Source organism: Alligator mississippiensis, chromosome 13 (assembly GCF_030867095.1).
Source record: "Alligator mississippiensis isolate rAllMis1 chromosome 13, rAllMis1, whole genome shotgun sequence".
NCBI classification, from domain to species: domain Eukaryota; kingdom Metazoa; phylum Chordata; order Crocodylia; family Alligatoridae; genus Alligator; species Alligator mississippiensis.
Window position 1 is genome coordinate 25,947,358 of NC_081836.1, and position 14,072 is coordinate 25,961,429.

The following is a 14,072-nucleotide window of genomic DNA, read 5'->3' on the forward strand; positions in this document are numbered from 1 at the left end:
GGGGTAGTAGCTGGAGGGCTTGATGAGATTAGGAATCCTTGCAGTGATGTCACTGATCTTAGCTCCAGGCATGCAGGAGACCTCTCTCATCATGGGATCTGGTCAGCAGATCGGCCCTTCTGTGCCTCTCAGGGTTGAGTTGCCCACCACAATAACTCAGCGTTTCTTCTTCTGCCTGGATAAATTTAATATTTATCTGCCCTGGGCTGCCTGTCTCACGGCCCTCGATGGCTTGCCAAAACCCAGTAAGCAGCCCTCTGCCCAAAATAATTGCCTGCCCCTGATATAGAGGGTTGGGAGGGCCATTGGCCCTTACAGTTCTTGGTCCTGTGGACTGATTGTCAATGAGGCTATCAATCCAGTGGAGGTAGCTTTTCTCATAGTAATAAACAACCATTGTTTCCAATGGGTTGATGGCCATTTGACCACTGAGAACTGGGCTGAAACAATGTGCTTAATGATTTTCAGTCACCACTAAGTTGGGCTGAGCACCCTAGAAATTAAACACTCTATTCCAGTCCCCTGAGTCATCTGCTTTCGGTTTACAGGGCATTTCATTGTCAGCTGCACATCTTTTTTGTTGTCATATTTTATTTCTCCAACCCAAGGTCTAACAGTTTTTTAATAAAAAATATAATAATGGGCTCCTCAGGGAAGGAACTGCTGTCCTAGGCAGGTCAACCTTTTGATCACTCAGCCATGACAACATTGCTTTTTTAAAAAATCTATTTCCATAAATCAAGCAGATCTTCAGTGTTTTCTCCCCACTCTTGTAAGCTTGAGTAGCCTCTTATATGCTAGTCTTTTCCGCCTCTCCAAGCAAGTAAGTGAAATGAGGCAAATTTAAACATTCCCAACATGGTTTTGGTTGCTTGAGTTGCTGTCAGAACAAATGATCTTATGTTTATTTTATGTAATTGTGACATGCTGATAAACAAGCTGCATTTATATGCAAGTCTAATAGAATCTGATGTTTGTGGCATGTGTTCTCTAAAGGCACTTTTACCTGTGCTCCAGCACGTTCTGATTAGAATGCATCGGCGCAGAATCGATCAATTGAGTCTGCTGCAGAGTTCTGATCGGGACGCTGCAATGTCTCATGTATTCAGGGTCCCCATTTCTCAAAACGGTGGCAGGGGCACTTTAACTAAAGCTCATTCAACAAGTTAATTTAGTTAAAGCACCCCTACCGCCATTTTGAAAAGAGGGATGCTGAATACATGAGACACTGTGGGCTTTTTAAATTAAAACACTCCCAAAAGCTGCTCTAGTTAAAACATCTCCCCCGCTTCTCCCCCTAAGAGGTACCCCTTCTTAGGGAGAGATATATATAGGTGCCCTAAGAGGCTAAATTGTGTTCCCAATTAAGAAGGGTACCACCAAACAAAGCAACTTGATTATCTTCTAGACTGGTTAACAACACACAATTTTGCCAGTTATTGTAAACAACATCCATGCAGTACCTGTCACAGGATGAGCTCAGGATTTTTGTCTGAGACTTTTACCACTTGGGCTTTAATTTGAAGATAGCTGAACAGATGTTACAGAGAAGCCAACTCTCTGGCTGGGAAAAGTCTTCTGTCTGATGGTCCTTAACAACTAGGGATTAAAGTAGAGGGAACAAGTGGGTTTGGAGAGGAAATGAAAAGATAGGTATTTGTGACTCACAACTGTGGAATGAGGAATGAGCCGTAGTTTTTAATAGGCATGTTTCTTAAAAATCAAATGAATAAGGTTATTCAGGCATGTACAATGTCCTTGTGAAAGGCTTTTCAAATGATATTATACAGTATTTGTCTGATTTATGGTCCCATTAATGAAATGGTTTCCCCTTGGCTTCTAAAAAGCTGAAGCTGGTTATAATTAAAAGAACTGCACCTTCCTAAAAGATTTATACGATACAGTCATTCCCTGGGCAGCAGGACAAGCAGAATGCCATTTGGCTAAATGAAACATACTGGTCACCCTTGGCTATAGAAAGCTGATGAGAGTAACAAAGATGCCTTTTGGCCAGAACTGCTGAAATGGTCAGTTTGCTTTGCTATAAAGCTCAATTATGGACAGTGACAAGGCAGTTAACAACAAACCTCAATTAGCTGTAATGTCCAGTAATAAAATAACTGGTGCATAGTATCCATTGCACCCAGCTCCCAGTATTTTGGGTATCTGCACACTTCTCACCCTTATTCACAAGGAGTCAGCAAATTCCTCCCTTCTTTACAGTAGTGAAGAATTTCAGGTCCCTTCTCCATGTTAGTCCTCAGTGCAGCACACATGTACCTGCTTTCCACTCAGTTGGACTGTAAAGAACTGAACTAGAGACAAACAAAGCTGGCCAAAAAATAAGCATGGAATCAGAGAAGAGGTTATGCTGATTTTGGCAGGTGATGGGAGAATGGCCAACTAAGTACCAGGATTGGTGCTGCTCTGCATCAGGCATTTTGTTAATTTCCCTTCATCTCCCACTTCCTTCCTATTATGTGACATGCATAATACAGCTGTCTTATAAAAAGAGTTTGCAGTTTTTTTGCACCCTAATATTAAGACCAGGCTTTTAACCATATGTCTTTGACTGTTTGCAGGCAAAGGAAGACCTTGGAGGAACATCCATTTTTTACCAGCAGATTTCCACTTTTCTATCACATACATGGCTTCCAGATGTTATCTGGTGGGAAGCAGAACTGACCAATTGCCTCCAGAACCAGCCATATTCACTCCTTCCTGAAATTCCTACTGTTCGACTCAGCTGTGTTTCTACCATTAACCCTGACCCTAAGGTACCACATATGAACCATTAACGTGCTACCGTGAACAGATCCAAAAAAAGTTGTCCTTTATCCAGTAAGGTTCTTTTCTTTTGGTCTGGGTGAGGGTTTTAGGACCTGCATTTAACAGGTGCTGTGCCCTGCTGTGTCTTATTGGGCATTTATACACATACATTTTCATGCCCCAACATGCTGGAGATCCAGTGCATCGAAGCAGACTCGATTAATCATGTCTGCTCCACATACAAGCTGACACACACTGTGCTGTGTTGCGTGCAGTTGTATAAGCAGCGAAATGCACGTCAGTGCGCAGAAAATGGTGGCAGTGCGTTTTTGAACGAGAACACCTTCGATGAGTTTTAGTTCAAAAGTGCGCCACCACCATTTTCTCAGTGCTGATGCATATTTCACCACTTACACAACTGCACACAATGCAGCGCAGTGTGTCTCAGCTTTAAAAAATGCCCAGCACTGCGGCACAAGCATGTGTCAAATGCCCATTGAGATCAGTGAGGGTTAAAAATTCAGAATATCTCTTAGGATCAATTCCTATAAGGTTGTATCAGAATAGGCTAAATATGAAAGGACTTTAACTTCATGCTAAGCAGGGATGTACCTAATGATCCATAAGTGGCAAAAAAGTTAACCTCTTCATTCTTGGCAGGCTGTGTCAGTCTTGCAAATAGTTGAACTGTTAAAAGAGTTTGTGCATTTCTGGTTTACAGGGCAAGTCTTTTTATTCGAAAGCTTCTGACCTTATTTAGGACTGGAAATACTGAACTGCCTATTTGACCTAAATGCAAATTGTCATAGCTGCATTCAAACTGAGATATACTCTGAGCTATATTATGTCTTCTGTAGGACAGATTTGCTGGACCTCAAGAGTTTCTCCACAGCAGGTAGTCAGAATGTACCTGTCTGTATTTCTTGAGAGCTAGGTAGAAGGCTGAGAGAGGTCCAGCGATGACACCTACAGACCTTCCAACAAAAGAGTTCTGCACTGGAAGCAATGTCCTTTTTCCTTAATAAGTAGCAGGGGCCACCAGCAGGTATATTTTTTCTTCCCTGCCTATATACATTACCTCCAGCTACTCCTGCTCAGTACAACTACATGCTATTTGCCTTTTCTTCTGCATGAATATCCCACTTACTCCATTCCTGTAGCAACAGTGGAAGTCAGTCAGGTTGTTTCTTCTTCATTCTTAGCTCAATATAAGTACCAGTGCACCATCCCAAGAATTAATGGACACTGCAGTATTCTTTTGTAACTAAATTGAACAGCTTTTGAAACTGAGGCGATATGACAGTGATTACATAATTGTAATTAGATTCAAGGGTTAACGTTTCTCAGTGTCAATAACGATGTTGAAAATGTAGGTCTTAACTTTACATCTTCAGTTTTTCTTATAGGTTGTCCAACATCTTTGAATGAAAATGGGTATTTATTTCTCACTGACGTGCAGCTAGTGTAACCTTTAACTCCTGGCAAGTGGTGTAAAGCAGCCCAACATATTTGCAAAAGATATGGTACATATTTGTAAGGTATAGAATTAGGTTTAATTTAAAACAAGCAGAGCTTTTATGCCTGCTCTCTGTTAAGGGAATTATAAATCTTCAGAAACTGAACAGTCAGGCAGCAACTACATTTCCTATGTGAAGGATATCAGCTTCACCTGTTTTGAAGAAATGAAATTAGATTAACAGCCAAATTCCCTTCTGAGTTTTGAGTGCTTAGCACCTCCCTGGACCAAGTCCTCAGTTACACAAAGACCACATCACATCCTGGACATGCATCTCTTTCAGTTAAAACAAAGTTGGTACCTCCAAACAAGACAACAGGCCAGATTCTCAGCTGCCACCAGATTACTCTGTTAACTACATTGGAGCTATGCCAGTTGCCACCAGCTGGGAATCTGTCCTTATGTTAATAAAATTATACTTGCATAACCTCTACATATAATAATCAAATTTGCTTTAATTGGGTACAGGGGCATGAATCCCTCTTACTTTCTTTTATATTGTGAGGGACCAAGAGATACAACTAGAATTGAGCGCTCTAAACACTGAACACACAAAAAGTAAATGCCAGTTTCAACTCCAAAGAGTTTGCAGTCTAAACAACAAGATACAAAGGGTGGATTAAACTAATGAATCCACAGGATTTGGGAGAAGGAGAAATAGGGTGAAAATATAAGATTGCTTCAGCACAGCCTAGATTTATGCCCCATTATAAGCAATCATCAGCAGTAATCACAGTGAATCTTAAACAAACTGTTTGTCAGAGAGAGAGACAGTATTTTGCTTTCAGTCATTTGGCCAAGTTGTTTTTCAGCAAATGTTGAGCCCCAGATTAGATCACTTTACCTTTGTATCTTACTTTGAAATTTTCCATTAAGGCTTCCTTTCCTTTCCTTTCTCATGTCCTTGTGACAAGGTATTTAGCAGAATTTTGCAGATTCATTGGAATCTGCCAGCCCCACGCTGTGAGTACTTCTACTGTGGCCATACATACCATCTATTGATCTGCAATATTGCACTTTAAATATGAAGAACAAATTCACAAAGGAACCATTACAACCCCAGGTTAGGTTAGGAGTGACATAATCCTTGAGAGGTTATTAATTAGAATGCTCCTTGTCAGCAGAAAGAGATAGTCTTAATTTTAATATGCTATAAAACCAAATGCTGCTTCATGTTAACATTTAGGGGTTCTGAGGAGATGGATTTTCATCTTCATCTTAATTGCTTCTTTCCCCAGCCTATTCCTTCCTCATTATCCAAAATGAGTGGAGAGTAGAGTATTGGAGAAGGTTCTGCCCCACCAGGAGCAAGACTGGCTAGGACCCAGGGCCTACTCCCTTCTAAAGTCTCAACCATTTTACTGAGCCCACACCCTCTGGTTTACTCTCCCCCCCAACTTCCTCCCTTGACTGCCCAAAGGAGAAGGCCAGTTTCAAAAGGAGTGCCAAAGAAGGCTCATGATGATGCTTGATCTGGGGCTCGGTGGTTAGACTACTGTACTGGGAAGTCAGAGAGATGCAGGTTTAAACCTTCTTTGGGTGAGGGGAGCCTACAATTTGGGGGGCTTCTTTGGCAAGAGGTGTAATGACTCATTTAATGTGGGTAAAAAATAGAAGAGCTGCATCCTTCTGTTCCCTCCACAGTCTAACACCTACTAGTCATGGGTTTATGGCTCCCTACACATATGTGTAGGGACCTACCTAATTCAGAGAGGCTGCCTATTCTGTTTTATGGGCAGAACATGGTCCCAGACAAACATTTTCAGACGGAGTGTGGTGCGCCTTCCCCCCCACCCATGCCTCTGATTGACTGAGGGGCCTAGTGGCCCCATCCCTTGCCATGGATTGGCTGCAAGGACTGCCTGTCATGTGGCCCTGCCCCTCACCACTGACTGGCCAATTGGTGAAGAGAGGCAGGGCCACATGACAGGCAGCCCTTGCAACCTGTCAATTGTGAGGGGCAGGGTCAGCAGCCATCTTGCTGGCATCCCTTCAAGCAGGCAGCCCACTTCCCAGCAAGCTGCCACAGTGCTTGATAAGTTATTTATGTATTTTTTCCCATGGATTTTTTGGACTTCACGGGCATTGCTCAGATTTTGCAGGCAATTCCATATTTCATGGAATCCATGAAAGTGCTAATTTGGTAGGTCCCTACTTATGTGTCTTAGACACTGGTACACCTCCACAACTGGTGCACACTGTGTAGCCTACTGTGTATGGCTTTGTGCATGTGCACACTTATACATCCCCACTCTCAGGGAAATAGAATGGCTACTTCTGTATAAGTGGCAGTTTTTATACTTATACACCTAAAAATATGCCATTTAGACTCAGAGAGAGAAACAGAATTCCACTCAGTCTCAAAAGGTCATGAAGGGTGAGGAACCACTCCCTGATTTCTTGGCATGAAAATTCTGAATGAGCTCTGTCATCTTCCAGGAAGTCTCTCAAGAGAAGTGGTTGAAGTAGATGAAGGGGCAGAAGACCCGTCATGTGCAACATATAAAATTGGATTAGAGATATTAGTAAAATATGCTGTTACATTGTTTAAGCCAACGGTGTGTGATTATTTTGGGTGGAGGGCACTTAACAAGTTTTGGTGAGCTTTTGGAGGTTTCATAAGTAGCCCCATCCCTTGACAGTTGCCCCACCTCCTGGTTGCAACATTGGGACCAGAAGTCCTGTCCCGTAACCCCTGACCTTTGCCACTGCAAGTCCCACCCCACCTCCCCATCCCATGTACTCATTTTGGGAGTAGGGGGTTGCAATCTTAGCACAAGAAAAAAAAATCATACACTAGAAGACAAAAACCTACTATAATATATTTTTAATTTTATTACGAAATGCATTTGTTGTGACTTGTGATTTTGTACTGTATATGTAAGGGATTGCATAATAACTCAAAAATAAGATGTCAGTCTTTTATATTGTGTGGTATGGTGGTGTGTGGCTGGGGGTGGGGAGGTATGTATGGGGGGTGGGAGTGTGTGGGGGAGTTGTGAGAGGTTGTGGCTGTGTAGGAGGCATAGGGTATGTTGCGGTGTACATATACGTCGGGGGGAGTTGTGGGGACAGGGTGTGGGTGTGAGAGGGTGGGGTGTAGGCACCCCCCACACACTCCCCCCAGCAGCAGCAGCAGGCATGGAGGTCAGGGTGCTCGTGCCTGGTGCCTGCACCCGGTGGGGCACAGCTCTGGCCAGCGCTGTACACGAGGGTGAGCACAGCCTGCCTGGCTGCCTCTATTGCCAGGGCTCCGCGTCTGTGTGCCTGCAGCTCCCACACTTGCAGTGGGGGAACCCCGCACCAGAGCTGGCTGCCTTCCCCAATGGGAATGGAGGGAGCCCCGCCCCCTGCTTCCCCGCAGAGTCCAGTGTGGGGCTTCCCCGCTGTGAATGAAAGACCTGCAGGCGGGTGGTGCAGAGCCTCTGTGATAGAGGCAGCCAGCACTGCACTGGGGGCAAGGAGTACAGCCTGCCCAACTGCCTCTATCACAGGGGCTCAGTGTGGTGCACCTGCAGCTCCTACACTTACAGCAGGGAAGCCCCATGCTGGACTCCGTGGGGAAGCAGGGGGCAGGGCTCCTTCCACTCCTGGCAGAGTGCGGAGACCTGTGCAGCAGGGGCGGGAAAGGCAGCAGGTTCCAGTATGGAGCTTCCCCTGCTGAGAATGCTGGAGCTGCAGGCGCACAGCACATGGTGCAGAGCCCCAGCAATAGAGGATGTGCTCTGCCCCCCACCCTCCCACTGCCACACTCCCACTGACCCCCTGGGCGCAGGCTCCATGCTTCCACCCTGCTGCAACTCCACTCTGCACTCCCACCAGCCCCTCCGCTTCCCTACCTGCTGCCCCGAGTGAGTTGACTAACAGGAAGCCAAGCAGGTTCCTATGAAGAGCTGCAGCAGGAGCCCTGCTCAGAAGCTGCTGCTGGCTAGGCAGGGCCCTTCTGCACAAAAGAATGGGATCCAAGCATAATAGGGTACGTTGGGGATTGGAAGGGCTTGGCAGGACACAATTCACCTGACCCGTGGTGCCCTACAATCTATGTGCCTGGCAGGCCGGATGTGGCCTGCAGGCTGTATTTTGCCCACCCCAGTCTAACCAATAAGCATGAAGCCCCCACCCCTAATGAATGGACTTAATACTTCTTTTGCCTTTTATTACCATTTCCTTTACTATCACAACTGTAACTGTTGTCACATCCGCATTTCATCTTGCACAGTTCCAACTTTTCCTAATCTTCCTCAGGTTCTTGGCTGTATGGATGCTGACTTTCACCTGTTGTTCATGAAACAAATATACATCATATTACGTAAGGCTGTGCTCTTGGCTCAGTATCTCATTGATGCCGATAGTTCAGCCAGGTTATTGTTTTACTTCTGCATGTGCTTTCACTGTCCCTCCTTTTCATGCTACTTGTGGGTATGTACCCAGGGACATTGAGAGCTGTTTGAAAAGATGACCTTTGCTCCAACAGCACAACAGCTGTTACATTGTATGAAGCTGGGAATGATACAAATGTAGCAAAACAGCTTCAGCTTTAGCATTGTTTCATCCCCAGTTAAAGTTACAACAATTTTGCTACATTTTTATTGTTTCTGGCCTGTCCATATGCAATTGTTAGAACATAACAGCTGCTGTACTCTCCTGAGCAGCAGCTCTGCTTTTGAAACTGCTCCAGATGTACGTGTGTCTATACCCTAAGAAGCAAACTGGTAGCTTCAAGCCACACTTTAGATGCAGTCATGCTCGTGTATGAATATGATTGCTGCTTGAGAAACCTTGGGTCACTCTGTGGCTGGGCTGCCTGTAGGATCTGCATCCCTGTGTTGCCTTGAGCTTTTAATCATGGCATGTGCCTTGGTGCTATGTTGGCCTCTGAAATTTCTACTGCAACTGATGCCAAATCTTCAAGGGTTCATTGCCAAGCAGTCAGACTTAGCATTAGGATTGTACATTGGTACACATCTAACAGAATAGATACCAATAGCAGCATTTCTGAGTGTTTTGCCTCTCCAAGATTGGGGAATGCTCACAGCTTGGCATGCTCCCAGCCTTGATGGTACTTGACTCCAAGGCCAAGGCACTGCCTCTTTCAAAGCAGACTGAAGTCCTAACAGAAGAGGTTTATTCCAGTTCATCAGTAGTGCCTTGTCTCCTTGATTTGCCTGTCCTTCCTGATATCCTGTCCCTTCCTGAATTTGTACCAGTAGGGCAGACTCCCAGATATCAGGCCTCCCTGCAGAGTCTGATGAATTCATACTGCAGTGCTTTGGCTACAGTACTTACGTACACCTTACATCATCACCATCAAGTGCTGAGTCCACATGTGTATGACTCACCTACCTTATGGATGATTCATACATCCTGAGCTTCATACAGTAATTATGTGGCTGTATAAATGGATGTGTAATTGCAGATTTATAAAAAGTCATCACATGAATATGTTCCAGAAACCTAGTTTTCAGTAAAAAAATTAAATAAAATTTGCTTATAGCCTGGCTCCAATGAAATCAATGGGAGTTTTTCCATTGAAATCATTTGGACCAGGACTTCAGTCTGCCACTAGCATTTTTAGTTGAAATGCTAACCTTCAGCAGGGGAACCAAATACAAACAATTGCAGTAATGTCTCTCTGACTGCACAGAGACTAAAACAAAAGCTTGGAGACATGTGAATTGCCCCAGGATGCTGCAGTGCTTCATTCACCAAACCTAGCAGCCTTAATTTAATTCAGTATATCATTAAATGTTCCACAGGTGATCAGTTCAGGAGGACCATCAATCCAATGTTGTTATCCAACAGTACTGGATGTGGGGGTGGATATTTGCTTAGGAGGGTGGAGTGGGATAGACAGCTAGTTCTTGTCATGATATGCAGGGGTTAAGAACCAGAAAGACAGTCTTTCCTCCCCCTACAGTAAAAGCAAATGTTCCTTTGCTTTGGAGGGGAAAAACAAAAAGTAAGATACAGCCTCATCCTAGCCATCCTCAACTGCAGCCTCAAAGACTTCTGCTGCCCTAGGCTGATACCACAATGTACTTACACATTTGCAATTCTCAGTTAAGCAGCAAGCACCTTTGGAATGATGGGGAGAAGGAGCTCTATAAAATAAATCGATGTTAGTGTCAAGATAAATCTCTCAAAGGATGCTGTATTGAATGGGCTGGACTGAATAGCAGCAGGGTGGGGGAAGTGATGGGAAAACACTTAGGGGCCCTTGCAGCCTAATCTTGGTTCTTCAGTTTAATAAACTACATAGGACATGCACCAGGCATTTATATCAGTAAGTGTCTGTGCACATGGCTTCAATGTGTGTGGGATTAGCAGTTCCTCTGATGCTACAGATACTCTCAGTCCCCATGGCTTAGGTATATCTGGGGTTAATGTAGGGGTAGGCAATTATTTCAGGTGGAGGGCCACTTGACAAGATTTGGCAAGCCATCAAGGGCCGCATGGGTCCTCTTAACAGGTGCCCCACCCCCTGATGACTATCTTGGAAGTGGAAGTCCCGCCCCCTAACTCTGACCTTTGCCACCGGAAGTCCCTCCCCTTGCCCCCTGGAATTACTCCTTTCAACAAAGGGGTTTGCCATCTCTGAACCAGAAATATACAAATTATATTCTAAAAATGAAACGGACTACAACATTCATTAATTTCATTTAAAAAAAATGTTGTCCTGATTTACATGTGTTTGTGTAATGTACATAGAGATGATAGTATAATAGCTTAAAATGAAGCCTTACTCTTGTATATTGTGGGAAGGGTGTGGGTGGGAGGGTGGATATAGGTTTATGGGTGTGTAGGGGAGGGTATGTGTGGGGGGATGGATAGGTGTGCATGTGTGGGCTGTGGGTGGTTATGGGTTTTGTGGGGGTCTGTGAGTGTGTGAGGGAGGGTGGCTAAGGAGGGCTGTGGCTTGTGGAGGGGGAGAGTTTGCCCACAGCCTGCCCCCCTCCTCCCCTGCAGCAGGCAGAGCCCCCGCCAGTGCTCTTGCAAGCCCAGGCAGGCTCTATGGAGCCGGGTGGGCTCCCTCCTCTCCCTGCTTGACCAGCGCAGCCAGGCTCCATAGCCCCCATGCCATGCTCCTGCTGCCCTGCTCTGGGCCCTGCCACTGCTGGCTCCTGTTCACTTGTGTGGGTCCTGTGCTCCTAAACAGCTGTCGCTGTGCTCTGTGTACCCACTTGCTGCCCCTTCCCCCCCCTACTGCAGCCATTAGCCTGGCCCCCCACCCCCGTCTGCTGGCCAGCACCATGTGGTTCCCAGCTGCAGCACTGGGACTGCAGGGTTGGCCTGCCTGGCCCTGAGGACTGGGACGATCACCCATGGTCCTCCCCTGCTTCCACCCCCCCCCCACTTTCTTATCTGTATTTCCCTCTGCGCAAGGAGACAGGAACAGCCCCATGCCAGAAGCCTTGAGAAGCCCCAGCTAGGTAGAGGTTTCCAGCTGGGGCTTGGGGTGGGGGGCAGGGGGGGCAGGCTGGACCTGCTTCTCCAGCTGCTTGATCCTGCCAGAGGTCTCCCCTTGGGTCCTACTGCCCCAGGCTCCTGTCGTCTTTGACAGGCAGCCAGGGGCAGATAAATATTAATTTTCTAAATTTTTAGGGGCCCTGCAGGCCAGACAGAATGACCTGGTGGGCCGGATGCAGCCTGCAAGCTGCATTTTGCCCACCCCTGAGCTAATGTCTCCTTTGCCTGGGACAGTAGTGTAACTAATCCTCCCAAGGCTTGCAACTTTGATGTGGTGGAGACATGTTTCTGCTTAGGGATGTATATATCATTAAAAAATATTCATTTAACCTTCTCTAATTATATCAGTTAAATAATTACATGATAACACAGCAGCTCCCACACAGCTGCTGCTTGGAGCCTCCCAGCTCCTTGGGCCCTTTGGCTGTGGGGAGGGGGAGGAGGCAAGCCCAACCAGACAACATAGCCCAGGTGAAGCCCTGTGCTGGGAGGGAGGGAGCACCTGTGAATGAGCAGCTAATTGATTAATTGATGAGTCATTAGGTTGCTCCCTGTTTTCCTTTTAGGCTATGGCAGTGGTTCTCAACCTTTTTTGTACCAGGACCCATTTGTAAACATCCATGGCCAGTCCCAACCCAGTGCCACTCACTCCAACCCACTGTTCCCTGCCCCCAGGTCCCAGCCCTGGGGCGGGCGGCATAGGAGGCCCCAAGCAGCCCTTTGCAGGCTGGAACTCTGACAGCCTTCAAGGGAAAAGCCATGGTTTCCCACATTTTTCTCCTTTAAAGAAGAATCCTTTTTGTTAATTGTAACAGGGGCCATCATGAGGCTGGTTACAACATTGGCCCACCCACCTGTGTAGGGCAGTCGCCTCTCACTCACCTGCCACGCCTTGATGTATCAAAATAGATGGAAAATGCAGGAAGCTGCCCAATTTATTGCCACGATGACAAGGGCCAAATACACAACTCTCAGCCTTCCCTTACGCTGTGTCCCATGCCTCATAGATGTCATCCAGATTCACTATTACTCTACGGTCTCTTTAGTTGGGCCGCATCCAGCCTCTGGCCCAAAATTGGCCTCAGGCACCCTCAGATGTGCTTTGACTACATGCCCCCTGCTGGGGCTGCTACTCTGCCCCCTGCTGGGCCTGCTATTCTCACACACACTCTGGGCTCAAAAAGTTTGTTTGTGACCCTTTCGTATATTCTTGCAACCCACTTTTGGGTTGCAACCCACAGGCTGAGAAACACTGGGCTATGGGTACTAGTGCACCCCATCCCTCCCCATCCATCCCTCCTGCCTGCTTGCCCTACTGCCTTCTGGGACACTGCGCAGGTTCCCTTCCCCACTTCCCTGCCAGACTGCATCAGCTCTGAGCTAAAGGATAACCAGTAAACTATCACTGCACTTACTGGTTAAATGATTACTCATTTACCCTTTCACATCCCTATTTTTGTTATCAGGCACCTCGAGAATCAATCTTGCTCACTATTAATCATGGCGTAGAACTTTCTTGTCATGTCTCTGGTCAATGCTTCTGCCTCTCATCTTGACCCAAACCTGAAGATGAGCTGAGGTATTCAGTTTGTCCTGCTCTTCATCTTGTTGATATGGAGAAGCTGGATTTCTCCTAGAGAGAAAGCCAGTGATTTCTTACGGGGTATTTGAGTATCTGTTTTTCCATAGAAAGAAGGGCCTGGGCAATTGTCATTTTGCTGGAAAACACCAAGGGCCTTAGCTGATAAGAATAGCTGGAGATGTGCCCTTCTGCAAATCCTGCTAGGGCTTGGAAATCTTCACTAGTTTATATGTTTATCTTTGTAGCAAGATTCCCCCTAGGGGTGACTGAAACCCCTGGAGTCCCTTCAGCCCTTACCCACTCTGGTTTCTTTGGGCAGTCACCCCTTCATTTGTCTGCCATGTCTTGATGTATTTGCTTTTATATAAAAGAGGCTTTCCCAGGGCTTCCACTCTGCTGTCATTCTAATGTTCACCAGGTTTCTAGTCATTGCCTTATCGGCTAATTGTGTGGCTCCATCCACCCCTACCCCACACCTTGTGCTTTGCAGATGTCATCACTCAATGATTTTCACTCCACATACTCAGCCTCCTCTGGGCTTTCAGGCCCCCTGGTCCCTCACTCAGCTGCTGTCCAGCTCCTGGACCCCCTGGTCCCTCACTCAGCCATTCTGGTTCCTGGAACTCTTGGTCCCTCACTCAGTTACTCTCTGGCTCCTGGACTTGCTGGTCCTACGGTCTCTGGGCTCTTACACTCCCTACTGGGCCCCTGAGGATCACCTCCAACTCTTTAGTCCCT

The 14,072-nt window shown here is 46.3% G+C and overlaps 1 protein-coding gene and 1 long non-coding RNA gene across 2 annotated transcripts in view; one reads left to right on the top strand and one right to left on the bottom strand.

Moving 5' to 3' along the window:
* Positions 1-14,072, top strand: part of DNAAF8 (dynein axonemal assembly factor 8) — a 209,555-nt gene that overhangs the window by 80,811 nt on the left and 114,672 nt on the right. Inside the window, exon 13 of the mRNA XM_059716730.1 lies at positions 2,583-2,777. Within this exon, the coding sequence (XP_059572713.1) occupies positions 2,583-2,777 (195 nt within the window). The remainder of the gene's footprint in view (positions 1-2,582; positions 2,778-14,072) is intronic.
* LOC109284515 (uncharacterized) lies at positions 8,459-13,021 on the bottom strand. The gene is made up of 3 exons (XR_002091997.2): positions 12,635-13,021; positions 10,329-10,386; positions 8,459-8,560 (listed from the first exon to the last, which is right to left on the bottom strand). It is a non-coding gene; the product is annotated as an uncharacterized LOC109284515 (long non-coding RNA).